General features: G+C 40.5%; 1 protein-coding gene across 5 annotated transcripts in view; it reads right to left on the reverse strand.

Annotated features, from left to right (window-relative positions):
• The window catches only part of EFCAB2 (EF-hand calcium binding domain 2), a 108,972-nt gene that overhangs the window by 22,117 nt on the left and 65,707 nt on the right, over positions 1-21,148 (reverse strand). For all 5 annotated transcript variants that reach the window (XR_008714866.1, XM_055582087.1, XM_055582084.1 and 2 more), the window contains exon 3: positions 7,163-7,235. Coding sequence is in view for 4 of the 5 variants with exons in the window: in XM_055582087.1 (XP_055438062.1) it covers positions 7,163-7,235 (73 nt within the window). In the remaining variant the exon portion in view is untranslated. The remainder of the gene's footprint in view (positions 1-7,162; positions 7,236-21,148) is intronic.

The following is a 21,148-nucleotide window of genomic DNA, read 5'->3' on the forward strand; positions in this document are numbered from 1 at the left end:
GTAGATGTCCTTAGCCAGGTAAAGAAGCTTCCTTTTCTTCTCATATTGCTGGGTATTATTATCTTCAATGAGTGTAGAATTTTTTCAATGTTTTCTCTGTATTTATTCAAATGATCATATCATTTATCTACTTTGTTCTATTAATGTAGTAAATTACATTGATTAATATTAAGCTAACCTTAAATTTCTGGTATAAACGGCACTTGCTCATGATGTATTATCCTTTTTAACATATTGTTGAAATTAATTTGATAAAATTTTATTAAGGATTTTTTTGCATCTATGTTAATATGGTCCATAGTTTTATTTCTTGTAATATGATTGCTTGGTTTTGGTATCAGAGTGATACTAGCCTCAAAAACTGAGCTAGAAAAGTGTTCTTTCCTGTAATATTTTCAGAAATATTTTTGTATAGAATTGGTACTCCTTCCATAAATGCTAGAGCAAATTCACCAGTGAGTTCATCTGAATCTCTAGTTTTCTTTGTGAGAAAAATTTTAATTATAAATTTAATTTTGGTAATCGATATGGGACTATTCAAATTGTCCAGTTTTTGTTGAGTCAGTTTTGGTCATCTCTATCTCTCAGGGGATTTATCCATTTATCCAAGTTGTCAGACTCATTGGCATAGAGTTTTTGATAATGATTTGTTATTATTTGAGGATAATGAAAACCCATTCTTCATCTTAAAAATTTTTTATACAGAAGCTACTCTTTAATTTCTGTTTCAAGAAGTGACTATAGCTCTAGTACTATTAAGAATTGGTAGAAGGGAAGTTTCATAATTAAATAAAAGATAATTTAAAACATTTTTTATTGAAGTATAGTTGATTTACAATGTTATGTTAGTTTCAGGTATACAGCAAAGTGATTCAGTTTTATATTTATATATACATATGTATGTTTATATATATTCTTCTTCAGATTCTTCTCCATTATAGGCTATTACAAGATATTGAATACAGTTCCCTTTAATCTTGATATTGATAATTTGTATCTCAATGTACTTAGCTATAAGTTTATCAACTGTATTTGAACAGATTCATGTTTCCTTTCAGTGATTTTTCTCTGTCCATTTTCTATTTCACTGATTTCTGATCTTTATAATTTTCTTCCCTCTATTTATATTGTGTGTATGTTGGTCTTGTTTTTCTAGTTTCTTATGATGAGAATTTAGATGATTATTTGCCGATTTTTTTGTCTTTTCTAATATAAACACTTAAAAGTGGTAAATTGTCCTCTAAGGGATGTTTTACCTGCATCCCACAAAGTTTGACATGTTGTATCTTCACCATCACTCAGGACAAAATGTTTTCTAATTTCTTTGTGATTTCTTCTTTGATTCATGAATTATTTAGAAGTATGTTGCTTATGGGGAGACGAGAGGAGAGGTGAGATGTATGGAAAAAGTAACATGGAAATGTACATTACTATATGTAAAATACATAGCCAATGGGAATTTGCTCTGGGCTCAGGAAACTCAAACAGGGGCTCTGTATCAACCTAGAGGGGTGAGATGGGGAGGGAGATGGCAGGGGGTTTCAAAAGGGAGGGTATATATGTATACCTATCACTGATTCATGTTGAGGTTTGACAGAAAGCAACAAAATTCTGTAAAGCAATTATCTCTCAAAAAATAAATAAATAAAATTTAAAAAAAAAAAGTATAATTCCAAGTACTTGAGGATTTTCTAATGATCTTATTCTCAATTGCTCTCTATTTAATTCATTTTTTGGGGTACTAAAAGCTACTAAGATTTGTTTTGTGGCCTAGTACTTAAACTTCTTAATGAACACTCCATGTACACATGGAAAGAACATGTATATTGCAGTTATTCAGGGTTCAGTTCAGTTCAGTCGCTCAGTTGTGTCCAACTCTTTGCGACCCCATGAATCACAGCACGCCAGGCCTCCCTGTCCATCACCAACTCCCGGAGTTAACCCAGACTCAACGTCCATCGAGTCAGTGATGCTATCCAGCCATATCATCCTCTGTCATCCCCTTCTCCTCCTGCCCTAATCACCCCCAGCATCAGAGTCCTTTCCAATGAGTCAACTCTTCGCATGAGGTGGCCAAAGTACTGGAGTTTCAGCTTTAGCATCATTCCTTCCAAAGAAATCCCAGGGCTGATCTCCTTCAGAATGGACTGGTTGGATCTCCTTGCAGTCCAAGGGACTCTCAAGAGTCTTCTCCAACACCATAGTTCAAAAGCATCAATTCTTTGGTGCTCAGCCTTCTTCACAGTCCAACTCTCACATCTATACATGACCACAGGAAAAACCATAGCCTTGACTAGACGAACCTTTGTTGGCAAAGTAATGTCTCTGCTTTTGAATATGCTATCTAGGTTGGTCATAACTTTCCTTCCAAGGAGTAAGCGTCTTTTAATTTCATGGCTGCAGTCACCATCTGCAGTGATTTTGGAGCCCAGAAAAATAAAGTCTGACACTGTTTCCACTGTTTCCCCATCTATTTCCCATGAAGTGATGGGACCAGATGCCATGATCTTTGTTCTCTGAATGTTGAGCTTTAAGCCAACTTTTTCACTCTCCACTTTCACTTTCATCAAGAGGCTTTTTAGTTCCTCTTCACTTTCTGCCATAAGGGTGGTGTCATCTGCATATCTGAGGTTATTGATATTTCTCCCGGCAATCTTGATTCCAGCTTGTGTTTCTTCCAGTCCAGCGTTTCTCATGATGTACTCTGCATATAAGTTAAATAAGCAGGGTGACAATATACAGCCTTCACGTACTCCTTTTCCAATTTGGAACCAGTCTGTTGTTCCATGTCCAGTTCTAACTGTTGCTTCCTGACCTGCATATAGATTTCTCAAAAGGCAGATCAGGTGGTCTGGTATTTGCATGTCTTTCAGAATTGTCCACAGTTTATTGTGATCCACATAGTCAAAGGCTTTGGCATAGTCAATAAAACAGAAATAGATGTTTTTCTGGAACTCTCTTGCTTTTTCCATGATCCACCAGATGTTGGCAATTTGATCTCTGGTTCATCTGCCTTTTCTAAAAGCGGCTTGAACATTAGGAAGTTCACGGTTCACATATTGCTGAAGTCTGGCTTGGAGAATTTTGTGCATTACTTTACTAGCGTGTGAGATGAGTGCAATTGTGTGGTAGTTTGAGCATTCTTTGGCATTGCCTTTCTTTGGGATTGGAATGAAAACTGACCTTTTCCAGTCCTCTGGCCACTGCTGAGTTTTCCAAATTTGCTGGCATACTGAGTGCAGCACTTTCACAGCATCATCTTTCAGGATTTGAAAGAGCTCAACTGGAATTCCATCACTTCCACTAGCTTTTTCATAGTGATGCTTTCTAAGGCCCACTTGACTTCACATTCCAGGATGTCTGGTTCTAGGTCAGTGATCACACCATCATTCAGGGTAGTGTTCTATAAATACCAGTTAGGTTGGAGTGGTTGATGGTATTGTTCATATCTTCTATATCTTTGCTAATATTTTATATAGCTATTCCATCAGTTACTTAGGGAAGTCTACTGTAGTCATCATCTGGGATTATGGAATTGTCTGTTTTTCCCTCTAATCTGTCTATGTTTGCTTTATGTATACTAAAGCTCTGTTATTAGGTGCACACACATTTTTGATTTTTAGACTTTCCTGATAACTTGACCTTTTTAAAAATCACTGTGCAATGTAATAATCTCACCAGCATTGATATTATTTTCCAAACATCTTTTAGTTCTCTTTTGTAATTACTTTAAATTCTCCATAAGTACACTTAGGTTTGAACTTCAAAGGACGTAGACCACTAAATATTCTTTCCACTTGTACTGAAATGTCATTATCTCCTCCCAGCTCTTGCACACTGAAGATCCCAGGTGGCTCTAACTTAATATCAAAGGAAAAATTGTTTAGTAACCTGTATGTTGATAAGATTTTCATTAACCTTTCTCATTTTTGCTGGGTTTGTGACATTCCAAACAGACAGAGATTATGTGGAACCAGTGGTTAACTACAGAATATTAAGTAGAGGGATCAATGCAGAGTGATTTTTTTAAATGATCTATTTCAAGAGAAACACTGGATTTCAAATTGATCTCCAGGAAGTGGACAACTGAAAGTTAGTATGTATCTACAATAAAATTCAATTAAATGACAATTAGAGAACCAAACACAGACTCCAATTTTTTATAGAAGAATTTTAAAGTATAGTCACTATTTCACTTCAGAACAAATGAGGCAGAAACAGTTTCAGTTCTGAAACTACTACAGAGCATTTAACAATATGACATCTACCTCTAGACATTTACTATTATGTAGCTTTGTATGTGGAGAAGGAAATAGCACCCCACTCCAGTGTTCTTGCCTGGAGAATCCCAGGGACGGGGGAGCCTGGTGGGCTGCTGTCTATGGAGTTGCACAGAGTCAGACCCAACTGAAGCGACTTAGCAGCAGCAGCAGAGCTTAGATAGCTCAGTGATCTTCATGAGACCATAACTGTTCTAAATATCTGTAATTTTCAAAAGTTGTGTCAATGTACCTAAGAAAACAGTAAAGACAAAATAAAACACTGGGACCTGAACACCTACTGTGGCTAACTGCTCAAATTGTGTGGGTGTTTTGGTAGCAAGTCATCTACACAGCAAGCAAATCCAAATATGCAGAGTGCCCACCAAGCAACAGCTGATTCCTTACAGTTATTAAATTTAATACTCATAAATCACCATGGTATTGCTGCATTCCTTTTGCATGTGAAACCAGACTTCGAAAGATTAAGTGGCTCACCAAAGGCCACACAGCTGTAAGCAGTAGTTATGGGATCTGAATTCCAATCTCCTAACACTAGACATAGTATTTGGTCTACTTTGCCAGAGAAACCTATATATAGATCAGGAGTTGGCAAACCTTTTCTGTAAAAGCCACAGCCTTTAAGCTTTGCAAATCATATGGTTTCTTAACTCCACTCTTGTAGTAAGTAAATAGCTATAGATATTATGTAAGTAAATAAGTCTTACCCTGATGATGGGAAAGATTGAAGGCAAAAGGAAAAAGGGGCAGTGGAGGATAAGATGGTTAGATAGTATCAATGACTTAATGGACATGAATCTGAGCAAACTCCAGGAGCTAGGGGAGGACAGAGGAGCCTGGCGTGTTGCAGTCCATGGGGTTGCAAAGAGTTGGACATAACTTAGCGACTGAACAACAACAACAACAAAATGAGTCTAGTTGTGTTCCAATAAAACTTTACAGAAGTAGGTTGTGGACTGGATTTGGCCCAGGATTTGTGGTTTGCTGATCCCTGCTATAGATTAAAACACACAAGCAAACCATAAAAGAATTAGGTTCTAAAGTTTCAGAGGTATTTTTCATTACTGCTCCACTTAGTCTACTCAATTATAAACAATAATTGTGATTTCACTGTAAATTCATCTTCCAGTTCATAGCTCTTCCACAGTGCCAACTTTCCTCTCCGCAATACAAATTCTAGCTTTGATGATAGTCACTTTAAGGGAGTGATCAACACTTTTTGTTAGTGAGGACCAGTGCAGGAGATGCTTTTTCCCACTATTCAGGAAAAATGACTTTGCTGCTGCTGCTAAGTCGCTTCAGTTGTGTCCAACTCTGTGCAATCCCATAGACGGCAGCCCACCAGGCTCCCCCGTCCCTGGGATTCTCCAGGCAAGAACACTGGAGTGGGGTGCCATTTCCTTCTCCAATGCATGAAAGTGAAAAGTGAAAGTGAAGTCACTTAGTAGTGTCCATACTACTATGTATAAAACAGATAATAAACAAGGACCTACTGTATTGCACAGGAAACTCTACTCAAGATTCTGTAACAACCTATATAGGAAAAGAACCTGAAAAAGAATGTATATATGTATGTGTATAACAATCACTTGCTGTACACCTGAAACTAACAACACTGTAAATAAACTATACTCCAATACAAAATAATTAAATTTAAAAAGTGTTAATGTGGAGCAACAGTCATCTTTCCAATCTATGTACTTTAGGATTCAAAACTTGTCTTCTTATACATTATTTCATTTATCTTTGAAGCAAATTCTGAAGTAAGTATTATTATGGAGAAACTGATGCAGAGGTTAACGACTCACCCAGGGTCACTTACTTCTCTTCTGGGTAAAACTGAACAGGCAAGTACTATGCTGGGTGCAGGGAATAAGGAGATAAATAAAATCATACATGCTTGCCTTTGTCCCTATCCTCTTTGTTGATACTTGGCCTTCACCAAAACCCACATACCTAATAAGCAAGTTTGAAAAGAGTTTTCTAGTGGCTGCCCAGGTAGTTTTTTTCCCTCCAGGCCTCTGCCTTGTTGAACTGAAAGTTGTACTTGAAATCTGATCAGATACTCTTCTGGAAAACCAAACAAGGCATGAAGCTCTCTGGTTTGGGGCTTCTCATCACCATTTATAAGATAAGTCCCTCCAGCAACTCATCTACACTATTACAAATAAGCATTTTCAAAATTCAATGTTAAGTGAGTTATTATTTTATTTACTACTATTTCGGGAAGTTAGTTTTATTTCCTCAAATAAATTCTGTACAGTCTCTACTCTTTCTATTCCCTGTAAACTGACATTTACTATATTCTTTTCATCTGTCAATATTCATTCTGCATACAGTCAGTCCTCTGTGTCTACTGGCCTTTCTTCAACTAATTACAAAGAGTGTAATATCTAAAGTGAGGTCCTTACTTGATCCATTGCATTACCTGGTCATAAACATTTCTTTAAGATCTGATATCAATTCTTGCAGATTCTGTTGATTTGCTAATTCACATAGCTGTCCTAGGGCTTCCCTGGCAGCTCAGCGGTAAAGAATCCACCTGCAATGCAGGAGTCACGGTTTTGATTCCTGGGTCAGAGAGATCCCCTGGAGGAAGGCGTGGCAACCCACTCAAGTATTCTTGCCTGGAGAATCCCATGGACAGAGGAGCCTGGCGGGCTACAGTCCATGGGGTCGCAAAGCGTCAGACGTGACTAAAGCGACTTAGCATGCACGCACGTTCATAGCTGTCCTAATGTCTTCACTGAGTACATTTGGTAATTTAGGGCATTTTTCACTTCAGGTAAGGATTTTTTTTTTCTTATTACAAGAAGATAGATCCACGCTAAGAGTCATTCCATTTCAATCAGCCATGTATGAAAGTTTCTTAGCCTACTTACCTCTGCAATCAGATCATGTAGCTCTCCTTCACTAGGGCAGCATCCTAATGACCTGATAATTGTTCCGACCTCTCTGTGGGAAAAAAAGTAGTCAATTGTTTTAGAATATAAACTCTGAAAAAACAAGCACTATGTTTCTCTAAATTATTTCAGAGCAGGTGTAGCACAGCAAACAAAGTCATGTAATAAACATTGCCTCAAGAGGATGGAAGATACTTTCTGAGGAAAGGAAAAGGCAGACAAGTGAACCCAAGAGAGAAGAAAGAAGTGTTTGTGCTGACCAGCAGGCACAAACCCTGCCACTTCCTAACTGGTTTTTAAGTGTTCGCTAATTCTTTTGAGCCACAGTTTCCACATCTGTAAAATGAGGATGATAATGTCTAGTGAGGGGAAGTCTAGAGGCAGGGTGCCTAAAAGTAGGGCCTCTAGAGGCAGACTCCTGTTGCTGTTTAGTCGCTAAGTCACGTCCAACTGTTTTGAGACCCCACCGGCCATAGGCCACCAGTCTCCTACATCCTGGGATTTCCCAGGCAAGAATACTGGAGTGCGCTGCCATTTCCTTCTCCCGGGGATCTTCCCAACCCAGGGATCAAACCCTCGCCTCTTGCATCTCTTCCTTTGCAGGCAGATTCTTTACCGCTGAGCCACTGGGGAAGCCACTGGCAGACTGCTAGGGTTCCAACTCCAGCCCTCTAATTTGCTAGACTGGGCAGGTTAATCTGCATGCATAAGCCTTCCTGGTAGGTGAAACACAGATTCTTCCTTGAAATACTCAGAACTGGGCTGAGAACACTCTAATGGTCAAATAATATGAGCCACCATAACATAAAGCACAGCTGTTGACAGAGTAGCCACTCAACAAATATTAGTTATTCCTCACCCCCTCCCCCATAGGAATGTAATTCAATTTAACAATAACCTAAGAAAAGTATAAGCTATATTCAGTACTCCCTGGATGCTCAGACAGGGGATTTATAACAGATTATTAAATGTTTTCATTTAAAATGGTTAAAAAAGTTGTGATATTTTGAAAGTTAACTTGTTCAACTTAACTAGATGTTAATGTTAACTAATGTTAACAACTTAACTAATTACAAAGAGTGTAATACCTAAAGTGAGGTCCTTACTTGATCCATAGCATTATTGGATGGATCAAGTAAGGTAGATAGATAGATCAAGTGAACTAATGTTCACTTAACTAAAATATTTAACTTCTTACCATTCTGGCTAATATCTGTGGTATTATATTTACTCTATTTTACAGAGAAAACATTTTAAATAAGAATTTTTAAGTTCTTCACTTCAGGAGGCTTGAAGGATGAGTATCAAGAGAAAAAACTGAAGTCAATAACCGTGGAATACAGGATTCTTGGTGTTCACTGATCTGAGAGCCAACTAAACATGTAATGTTTTCATGTCAACCTCCCTGAGCTCCTTAGTCTCACTGCTCTTCATGCCCACATGCCTCTCTGAGGCAGGATCTGAACATGATGCTGTTGCTAGAGACTAAAAATATTTTACGAGATTATACTTTCTCTCAAGCAGCAGCTAAAGATGACCCATGAAACTGGCTAACACCAATGTAGTAATATTCTTATAACATCAGACTGGCTATTGCATACATCAGAACAAATAGTTAATGAGGCAGGGACAAAAAAATATAATTTGATAAACAGTCATGGATTTATCTCCTCCGTAACCTTCTAGGCCTTCTGCTCTGTGAATCAGAGAACCGCTTCAACTCCAAACTCAGAAGGATAAGGATAAAGGCTGCCTTAACTCACAGAAACAAAGGGAAGGCAGGGAAGTGAGGAGGGTAGCGTTTGTATGCCCTTGCAGGCTAGAAATCTTGGGGAGGTGGGCTGGGGGGAGAAAGAGAAATTTCAGGCCTGCACCATGCAGTACGGCAGCCACGACCTCTACTGGCTATAGAGCACTGGAAACGTGACTAGTTCAGATTAAAATGGGCTCTAAGTGAAAAATCTATATGCATTTCAAAAACTAGTACAAAAAAATGTAAAACATCCATTAATAATTTTTAATTGATTACATGTTGAAATCATATTTTAGACATATTGGTTAAATAAAACACATTGCTTAACCTGTTTCTCTTTTACTTTTTGAAAATACAACTACTAGAAAATTTTAAATTATATATGCAATCCTCCTTTTGCTGGTTCTTTTCTAGGGAATAGCTGCCATCATGAGGCACTTTGTGAAGACAGGTACAGCACATAAAGAGAAACTTAGAATTGCATCGTGCCGTGTCAGCAATGTAACTGATCCCCCGTGCCACTATGAGAAACTTTCAACCTTATTTATTTATTTACTTATTTACTGGCCACATGTCAAAGCATGCAGAATCTTAGTTTTCTGACCAGGGGTCAAACCCATGCCCCCTGCAGTGGAAGCACAGAGTCTTAAGCACTGGACCTCCAGGGAATTCCCTCAACCATATTTAAATGAAGTCCTGGGTCGCTGACCCAGGTCTCATGTCTTCTGCCTATATCCAAGAAACAGTAACAGGCTAACTTACTAGCTTTCAAAGGGGATAAAATCAAAGGGTAGACTTGACATGTATAAAGATGCATAGGAGAAAATCTGGGCTGGAAACCCAGATCTGGTAACAAAGCCACAAGAGCAGAAGAGCTCCTCTAAGAAGAATGCCTTGGCTGGAAGGATGGTGACCCAGGAAGAGCTCACAGGAGTACCCCCACTGACACAACGGTCCAAGGATGAGGAATCTGCACTAGACTCAGAAAAGAGGAGCCAGGAAATAAGCTAAAACTCAGGACAGGGTGATGTCATGGAAACTAAGGAAAGAGATGGAAAAAATTGAGTCATCTTTGGTGTTAAATGCTGCTGAAAGGTCAAGGAAGATAAGTTCTGAAAAATGTCCACTGGAATTAGTAAAGAAGGAGATCAGTTCTGACTTTTGACCAAGGATATTTCACTTGAAGGCTGAGGAAAAATCAGGGTTGAGGTGGATGGATCTGTGCAGTGAAGGGGAAGAATTGATGTCTGGAGGGGGACATGGTGTCAAGGAAGATTTTCTATTTTTTAAGACCAGAAAGATGTGAGCATGTTGAAATACCAATGAGAATGAACCAGGGTGAAGTAGAAGACTGATTAGGGCACCATCAGCTGAACAGATGGGCTTCCCGAGGAGGTAGGAAGGGCTGGGTCGGGTGCTTAGTGCTATATCCACATGGCCATCTCATCTGAAGACCTGCCACCAGCAAGCTGCTTCCTATGAGAAGGTGGTCGATTCCTCCTTGCAGTCTTAGAAAATTTTACTGTCCCTCTTTCCACTTTGCTCTGAAGAACCCATCACCATCTTCTGCTTTCTGAGGGCATTGAGCTAGACTGTCTCACTTTGCCCAGGCAGACCACAGAAAACAAAGCCTAATGTCCTCTGAGCATCAAGGAACTTCTTTCTGTCTAGTCCTGATGATATAAGAGAAAAGGGCAAAGACCCTTCGGCTGAGGAGTCCACAGTGGCCTAGAGAACAATACAAAACCTCAAGAGCTCACGTGTACTCAAACCACAGGTTCTCTAGCTCGCCCACCCTCCCTTTCAGTGGAAAGCTAATTCCTCCTCTGTGCTCTGGGCTCTGGAAGCTGTGGTCCGGATCCCTGCAGCCGACCTGGGCACAGAGGAAGGGGGTGATGCCCGTGCCTTCAGGCCTAGACATCTCAGCAGCACAGTGGTTTTCTTGCCCTTGTTTTCCCTAAAGACTGCATTAGCCTCCTAGTACAATGTGGTCCCTGGTGACTCAGACAGTAAAGAACTGGCCCGCAATGCGGGAGACCTGGGTTCAATCCCTGGGTCGGGAAGATCCCATGGAGAAGGGAACAGCAGCCCACTCCAGTATTCTTACCTGGAGAATTCCATGGACAGAGGATCCTGGTGGGGTACAGCCCATAGGGTCGTAAAGAGTTGGACAGGACTGAACGACTAATACTAACTAACTGAGGACAATATGAGAGAAGAAGAGAAGGAGCCACCAAATTGCTAATGTTGAACTTTTCTGGTCTTGCACATGGTGAAATGGAATTAGATTCGATTTAGAAAAATACAGGAACGTGACACATCTTTTACCTCTAGCCTACTAGACCACTCTAGATACAATTCATGTCTATAACCCTAGTTCGTGGTTTGGGAATGGGATGCGAAGTCTTCTCTTTCTCTCTCCATTCTCTTCTGCTCCGCTTCCCCAGGGCCTGACCTACTGCACCAGCTCCCTTGCCCCCAGGCTCCCGGTCCCAGCTGCCCAACACGAGGCAGAGCATTGCAGGTTTCCATTGCTGGATCACACACTGCCCAAAATGTGGGGGCTTAAACAACAACGAGTTCTTATTTTTCATAATTCTGTAGGTTGGCTTGATCGTTCCTCCACCGGTTTCCCCTGGGGTTCACTCATGCAGTGTTTAGCACTTAATTAATCTACACATCGGGTTGCTCAATATTCCACAGTCAACTATTCAAAATTTCCATTATCACAGCCCCGGATTCTGGGTCCCTTAACGTTCCATCCTGCCTGCTCTATTGATCCATAACCCTGAGCATCTCTACGTCTCTAATTTTAATTTCCTGTTACTGCAAAGCACTGCTGGAAGAAAACAACAAAAAACTTGTGGCCCACTACAGATTCATGCCATCTAGCATCAAGTGTCCTGGACGGTGCCTGACAATCCATTCTCTCATCTCCTGTTGATGCCCTAGCAAACTTCCCAAAGAGCTATCCTGAATCCTCTCTGGTCTCAAGCTCCAAAGCATGGCCTCCCTTAATCTCAGCAGAAAACCCTATCACCTACTTCACCGAAGAAATGAAAACTGCTGAAGTCAGCACCATCACCGACCTTCCTCACTCAGCTCTGGTTGCTCTAACAACATGCCACAGACTAGGGAACCTAAACCACAGACACTCATTTCTCCCAGTTCTAGGGGCTTAAAGTCCAAGATCAAAGCACTAACTGATTTGGGGTCTGGTGACAGTCCATGCCCCAGCTTGCAGATGACCTTCTTCCTGCTGTGTCCTCACAGAGCAGAAAGAGAGCAGGCTTGGGTCTCCCTCTTCTTTGAGGGGCTCCACTCTCATGACCTCATCTAAACCTAATCACTTCTTAAAGGTCCCACCTCCAAATACCATCCTGTTGAGGGTAAGGGCCTCAGTATATGCATCTGAGAAGGACTCAAACCTTCAGTCCATACCACCACCTTTCCATACACTTCTCTCACACCACCACAAGTGTGTACATGAAAGTGAAAGTGTTAGTCACTCAGTTGTGTCCGACTCTTTGTGACCCCGTGGACTGTAGCCCAGCAGGCTCCTCTGTTTATGGAATTCTCCAAGCAAGAATGCTGGAGTGGGTTGCCATTCCCTTCTCTAGGGGATCTTCCCAACCCAGGGATCAAACATGGGTCTCATGAATTACGGGACTCTTTACCATCTGAGCCACCAGGGAAGCAAACCTCCTTCCTTACGCTCTCAACCGTGGCGGGAAAAAAAGCACTCTTCCTAACAAAGCTAACCCCACTCTGTTTTTCTTAGTTCCAGTCTTGGCTCTTGTTCTTGACATACATGCCTCTCTTTCAGCATCTTCATTCTTTCCTTTATTATTTGCTACCTCTTTGGCTGTAAAACATTTACAATCTTCCTTTTCTTGAAAGAATTTTGATGGGTGCCCGACCACCTCCAACTATTCTATTTCTCAGCTTCCTTTTGCTATTACAATACTTAGAAATTATTCCTCTTGTAACTGTCGACTCCATTCCCCACTCATCCTCTCCATGTCTAACCCCTCTGCAAAATACTTCCATCACTGGCTCTCTACTCATCAGTCAGTACAGGTCTCTCTCACTCCCTCATCTCTTCCCTTCCCTTCCCTTCCCTTCATCCGACCCTCTCTTCTTCCCATAACCCCTTTAAGTGTCCCCTGCTCAGTACCTCTGTTGCAGGATGATCTCTACTGTTAAAAATATTAAAAATGCCCAAAAGAATAAGAACTATCTTAGATTTGGACCAAAGAAGACCACTGGTATCTTAATATGGAGTAGGAAATGGCAACCCGCTCCGGTATTCTTGCCTAGAGAATCCCATGAACAGAGGAACGTGGTGGGCTACAGTCCACAGAGTCACGAAGAGTTGGATACCAACTGAGCAACAGAGCACGCACATGCGGTATCTTAGTGACAGCATTCATAGAATAAAGAGGAAGAACCCCCCCCACCACCAGCAAGAGTGCCAGTGCTAAGAAAATCTAGACCAGAAGTACAGAATACACAGTTGTGGGGGATGCCCACTGAAGGGGACGCAGATCACACCTGACAGCCCACAGCTCCAGAGCGCTCACTCCGTGTCCAGCACGTTCTACCAACTCACTTCATCCTCAGGAAGTAGGCACTACTGTTACCTCCATTTTCAGAGGAAGAAATTAAACCCCAAAAGCATTAAGGAATTGGCCCGAGGTCACATATAGCCAATATGTTAAAGCAATGACTTCCTTGGGACTAGGGAAATCTCGGGAGCTGTGGAGAAGTCTGACAAGGCGGCTAAGCAGAGAACAGGGATGAGAACAGAAACTAAAGCCCTCACGATGTGAGAAAAGTAGATTAACTAGCCTTCTGGCTTAGGAATGGACATCTCCTCTAAGACTTCTAGAAAGAACAGACTTTACATCTCATTCATCTCCCTTATAACATGATCATGACCTGTATGGATATGAGAAAAAAATATCTCCTCACAATAGCTCTGTGGGGTAAGCACTGTTATTTTACATATGGGGGAAACTGAACCACAGAAATGTCTGGTAATTTCCCCAAGATCCTAGTAAGTAGTGGAAATGGGATTCAGACACACACACAGGCTGGATTGGACTCCACATTCTTAACCACTGCACACCACTATCTCTCATAAATCACAACTGCATAATTAGTTAGGCTTAAAAAAGAACTTGACTGTAACAAGGTGCTTCTACAGAAAGCTGTGGGCATGCCACCCCATGAGAGCCTTGAAGATAGATCCAGAGATCACAAACTGATGACCAAAGGAACAAATGTGGCCCTCAGATAAGATTTTGTTTAGCATAGCATTCGTTTGTTTCTTTGTTTACAGGGACATATGTAAACATCATAAGAATGGTCCTACACTTCTGATTCACATACTCTATTACAGGCATGTTCCATGTAGAAATCTGTATATAGCACTCCTGAAAAATACCAATTTTGTACTGTTTAGGAATTTACCTGCAAGAAGCAGGGGAAGGAGCCAAATGGCTTCTTAAAGTTCTCCTCAAGTGCTTGACTCTAAGATTATTTTTAAACACACACACACACACACACACACCCCACACACACAACCTATGGCTTATAAAAGAGAATGTTCTTGTTCTCAGAGGATTTACACTCAAGTACTTAAGAGAAAAGGTCTCAGTGTCTACAACTTACTCTCAAAGTCTAGTAAAATGATACAAATCAATACCAGAAAAACAAACAACCCAATCAAAAAGTGGGAAAAAGACCTAAACAGACATTTCTCCAAACAAGATATAAAGATGGCTAATAAACACATGAAAAGATGCTCAACATTGCTCATTATTAGAGAAATGCAAATCAAAGCTACAATGAGATATCACCTCACACCAGTCTGAATGGCCATCATCAAAAAATCTACAAACAATAAATACCAGAGAGGGTGTGGAGAAAAGGGAATCCTCTTGTACTATTGGTGGGAATGCAAATTTATACAGCCACTATGGAGAATAATATGGAGAATCCTTAAAAAACTAGGAATAAAAACACCATATGACCCAGCAATACCACTACTAGGCATATACCCTGAGGAAATAAAAATTTTAAAAGACACGTGTACCCCAGTGTTCACTGCAGCTCTATTTACAATAGCTGGGACATGGAAGCAACCCAGATGTCCATCAACAGATGAGTGGATAAAGAAGCTGTGGTACATATTTAAAATGGAATATCACTCAGCCATAATAAAGGAACACATTTGAGTCAGTCCTAACGACATGGACGAACCTAGAGTGAAGTAAGTCAGAAAGAGAAAAACAAATGCCATATACTAACGCATAAATATGAAATCTAGAAAGATGGTACTGATGAACTATTTGCAGAGCAGCAATGGATATACAGACATTGAGGATAGACTTATGGACACAGCTGGTGGGGGAGGAAGGAGAGTGTGGAAGGTATGGAGAGAATAACATGGAAACATACATTACCATATGTAAAACAGATAGCCAATGGGAATTTGCTACATGACTCAAGGAACTCAAACTGGGGCTTGGCAACAACCTAGAGGGGTGGGATGGGGGGGAAGGCGGGAGGGATGTTCAAGTGGGAGGGGACATGAGTAAACCTACGGCTGATTCATGTTGATGTTTGGTGGAAACCAACACAACACTGTGAAGCAATTATCCTTCCATTAAAAATAAAATTAAAAAAAGAGTCTAGTAAAATGAAAATAATAATAAAATACAAACATAAATATAAACATAATAAATATATAGGGAGACAGCACACACATCAAAAGCAAGCGTGGCAAAAATGTTGGGAACTGGTGAATCTCAGTGAGAGTACACACGAGTTCAGTGTACCACTTATTATTTGTCTGTAAGTCTGAAGTTTTTTAAACTTCATTTCATTCTTGAAATCAAAACCAAAGTAGTAAGAAACAATAACTGAAATTCTGCCTTGTATAAACTATTCATGAAACAATTTGCTCCTTTCATGTTATACAGTTTTTTATCATTTTGACTTAAAAAGTTGATTATTAAGAATGTCCTAGCCTTCAGTTTCACAAGAAAATGTACTAGTTATAACCTTTTCCCTCAGTATTTTAGAATTTAATATTGAAAACTTAGCAAGATGATAGATCTGTTTCCAGAAGTACAGGTAGAGATGAGGCTGGATACCAGTCTACCGTGTTTGCAGGTAGAAGAAAAGTGTATGGAAAGGATGGAGCCCTTCTCATCCCTTCACCAAATACCAAGAAGGCAGCACCTGAACTGCTCCTGCTGTTGCAGGGAAACAGCTGGTTTTTGTGTGACTCTAACAAGCACTGGGCTCAAGCTCTCCAAAGACAAGCAATGGCCAGGTCAGCCTCTGGCCCAGAAGGCAGCTTACTGGGAGGTGCCCTTCTGTGGCAGCCCGTTGGTTGCACTGCCCAGCAAAGGCCACAGAGAGGGCGACTAAGAAGAAAATTACACAAAGGTGAGTGAAGTGGAGAAGGGAGGTGATGTTTAATACATAGCCCCTTTCTCTCACATGTGCTCTTTCTTCAAATGACACCGGATGAGGTGAGCATATTTCAGGAGGCCTCTCGAGTTCCTAAACAGAGCCCCCGAGAGGACAGTAAAGGGAAATGACAGCAGAAACAAACGTGATATGAGCTTTTGTTTCCAATGTCCTGAAATACGAGGCCAGAGCACTGAAGACCACGTGATCCCCTGAGCTACTCTCACATCATAATTCTAGTGCCAGAACAAGGGACATAATAGGAGGGTTAAGGTGCTCTGAAAAACTCCAGATGGATCTGAGACCCTGGCCATTCTGAAGGAAATCATACTGCAAACATCCAGCCCCAGGTGTTGTAAGGCTCCTGAGAGTGAGCTAAGGAAAAAAGAGAAATGTAAGAAAGAACAGAGGATATAAAAACCCAGGCCATTAACTTTTTAGAAAGAGAAAGAGGTCTGGAAAGAAAGACATCTGAAAAGGAAAATGTAAGAAAACACTGAAAGAGATGAAAATATAGTTTTAAGAGATAAGGAATAGAAATGTCAAAGCTTAATGATGAAAATTAATGAAGCTCAGAATTAAAAGGAAGTATGTATTAGATAGGAACTAGAAAATGAAATAAAAATATTAAAAAGAAATATAAAAAATATGAAATAAAATAATTATATATAATATTAAGGCAGATTGGACTATTGAACTTCGACTAAATAAGATTTTGAATCAAGCTAATTGATTGAAAAATATTTCAAAATAACCTTTTAAAATTATTGTGAAAGTGTTCAGTTGCTCAGTCATGTCTCACTCTCTGTGACCCCATGGACTGTAGCCCACCAGACTCCTCTGTACGCGGACTTCTCCAGGCAAGAATACTGGAGTGGCCTAGGCAGATACCCTAAGGAATCCAAAACTGAGACACATGTATCCCATTGTTCACTGCAGCACTATTTACAACAGCTAGAACATGGAAGCAACCTAGATGTCCATGACATCTAGACAGGTGAACGGATAAAGAAGTTGTGGTACATATACACAATGGAATATTACTCAGTCATAAAAAGATATATATTTGGGTCAGCTCTAATGAGGTGGATGAACCTAGAACCTATTAATACAGAGTGAAGTAAGTCAGAAAGAGAAAGATAAATATCATATTCTAATGCATATATATGGAATCTAGAAAAATGGTACTGAAGAATGTATTTGCAGGGCAACAATGGAGAAACAGACATGGAGAACAGACTTATGGACATGGGAGAGTGGAGGAAAGGTTGAGATGTATGGAACGAGTAATATGGAAACTTACACTACCATATGTAAAATATATAGCCAATGGGAATTTGCTATACAGCTCAGAAAACTCAAACAGGGGCTCTGTATCAACCTAGAGGGGTGGGATGGGGAGGGAAATGGGAGGGAGTTTCAAAAGGGAGGGGATATATGTATACCTATGGCTGATTCACGTTGAAGTTTGACAGAAAACAGCAAAATTCTATAAAGCAATTATCCTTCAATAAAAAATAAATTAATTAAAAAAAAAAAAAAAAGAATACTGGAGTGGGTTGTCATTCCCTTCTCCAGGGGATCTTCCTGACCCAGGGATCAAACCTAGGTCTCCTGCATTGCAGGCAGATTCTTTACCATCTGAGCCACCTGGGAAGCCCTACTATTATTAAAACGATTAAAGTCCTAAAAATCATTAAAGTCATCATTTAAAAGAACTATTAAAAACATATTGATGTCAATGCAATAAAATTAAAATAGTTTTTAAATTTTAATAGTTTCTTTTAAAGTCTTTCTGACAGGCTTTTGGAAAAGGAGAGAGAGAGAGAAGGCAGAAACAAACTTATTTGTGTACAGTAGTGTACGGGTGATCAAGTGGTTTCCTCAGGAGAAAAAGCCCTGATCAGGAGCATCTGCATCTTCATTGTGCAAATCTACCCACCATGGCCAGTTTCAAGCTACCAATCTGACGTCACTCACGATGGACTTAGTGACAATAGCCCTATCACATGGTACCCTCCCACACATATATCATCTCCGGAGCATAGATAAAATAGAAACATAATACAGTAATTAGGAAGTGGCAAGCTCTCAGTGTTTGTCACCTTTGTTATTTTTTCACTGGTAATCAAACGACAACTTGAAAAAGCATAGAACCCTTCCTGAGTTTGTGTGTCACCCTTGTGCAGGGGCCACACTGATTTCTCTGCACCTGGCTTCCCTGGTGGCTCAATGGTAGAGAATCCACCTGCCAATGCAGGAGACACAGGTTCCATCCCTGATCCGGGAAGAGCCCACATGCGGCGGAGCAACTAAGCCCGCGCACCACAACTACTGAGCCTGTGCTCTAGACTCTGAAAGCCGAAACTACTGAAGCCCGTGCGTTCTAGAGCCTGTGCTCCACAAGAGAAACAACCGCAATGAGGAGCCCATGCACCACAACTAGAGAGTAGCCCCCACTCTGCAACTAGAGAAAGCCCACACAGCACAGGCAAAGATAAATAAATAATTTTAAAAATTTCTCTGCACCATTCCAATTTTAGCATAAGTGCTGCCCAGTGGGCTGCCGTCTATGGGGTCGCACAGAATCAGACATGACTGAAGCAACTTAGCAGCAGCAGCTGCCCAATGGAGCACATTTGTTTTTAATAATAATTAACGTGTAAGTTTATATAGCTTATTTTTTACATCAATTAGGTTTAACAGGGGCTTACAGAATTCCTGAAAACTTACTCATCAGCTCTGCTAACCTGGTACAAGTCAACATGACTTCACTCCAGCACACCACTGATCCTGTGAGTCCCAACCACCTCATGTAACAGGTCAAGTGACTTCTGCCCTGCCATCTCAAGACAGGAGCATCTTCTGAACAACCAGCACAGTTAGGTCCAACTCACTTAGTGTTCTATACACATGTATGCAAAACAGAAAGCAAATACAATCTATGTTTAAAACAAAAAAAAAATTGAAACTTTTTCCTTTGGAAAAAAATTTTTTTTCTTTTAGATAAATTTCATGAGATTTTTTAAAAATTACCAACACCTCAATTTTGATAGGCCTTTCAGAGAAAATGAAAATCAACTGTCGTCTCATCTAAAGTCCTTAAAATTTGCAGAGACTTTTTTTTTGTCAGAGGTCCTATATTGATAAGAGCTAAAAGTCAGTCAGTCAGTTCAGTCACTCAGTCGTGTCCAACTCTTTGCGACCCCATGGACTGCAACACGCCAGGCTTCCCTGTCCATCACCAACTCCTGGAGCATGCTCGAACTCATGTCCATCGAGTCAGTGATGCCATCCAACCATTTCATCCTCTATCATCCCCTTCTCCTCCTACCTTCAATCTTTCCCAGCATTAGGGTCTTTTCCAATAAGTTAGTTCTTCGCATCAGGTGGCCAAAGTATTTCAAGAGCTATAAACTTAAGTCCAAAAGCCTTTTTGGTTAAATACTAAGAATTTGTTTCCACTCCTGCGTTATGTAAAGAATAGTAGACATGGAGGTGAAATCATTTCACAACAAATGAGTCACAATAAGGTTGTCCAATAGTGGCATCATCATTTAGTTTACACACAGCAACTGGACTATTTAAAACGTTTGGCCAGGGGCAGGCGGGCTCTTGGTAGGCTGACTTTTGGTGAGTGCAGTACCACGTTCCTGACACAAGGTGGAGCCAGTGGCATTGAGTTAGGTTATGAGTCTTCAGTTTGAGGGCAGTCTAAGGTCAAAAAGATCACAAAGTGAAGACTCGATCCTGCAGGTCTAGGAGAGAAAAGAATTCTAGACAAGAAAAGATTAGGCAGAATATTGCACCTTCTCTATGAAATAGCCGACACTAGGCTAAGTACAAGAAAATGTTTAAAGCAATTCAAAAATGTCTTAGAAGGAACAAAGGATTTGAAAATGATTTTTATTGATGTAATAAATATTTATTGAACACTACTATGCCTAGCATATTCAAAAGCAAAGACATTCCTTTGCCAACAAAGGTCCGCCTAGTCAAGGCTATGGTTTTTCCTGTGGTCATGTATGGATGTGAGAGTTGGACTGGGAAGAAGGCTGAGCGCCGAAGAATTGATGATTTTGAACTGTGGTGTTGGAGAAGACTCTTGAGAGTCCCTTGGACTGCAAGGAGATCCAACCAGTCCATTCTGAAGGAGATCAGCCCTGGGATTTCTTTGGAAGGAATGATGCTAAAGCTGAAACTCCAGTACTTTGGCCACCTCATGCGAAGAGTTGACTCACTGGAAAACACTCTGATGCTGGGAGGGATTGGGGGCAGGAGGAAAAGGGGATGACAGAGGATGAGATGGCTGGATGGCATCACTGACTCGATGGACGTGAGTCTGAGTGAACTCTGGGAGTTGGTGATGGACAGGGAAGCCTGGCGTGCTGCGATTCATGGGGTCGCAAAGAGTCGGACACGACTGAGCGACTGAACTGATGCCAGGTACAACAGAAAACAAATGAAGACTTTGCCCTTGTGGAAGTCACTTTTTCACCGACTAATTCCTGGCAAAGCCATGAAATGAAGCTTAAAATCATGCCTCATAACACCTATGGCTAATTCATGTTGATGTACGGCAGAAAATCAAGCCAATATTGTAAAGCAATTATCCTTCAATTAAAAATAATAAATTTTAAAAAGAAAAAAAAAAGGAGAATCAAAGCATTAATTCCTCTGCCTAAGAGCCCCCAGCACGCCTCATTGCACTGAGAATCTAAACTTTT

The sequence above is a fragment of the Bubalus kerabau genome, chromosome 5 (assembly GCF_029407905.1).
Source record: "Bubalus kerabau isolate K-KA32 ecotype Philippines breed swamp buffalo chromosome 5, PCC_UOA_SB_1v2, whole genome shotgun sequence".
NCBI classification, from domain to species: Eukaryota; Metazoa; Chordata; class Mammalia; order Artiodactyla; family Bovidae; genus Bubalus; species Bubalus kerabau.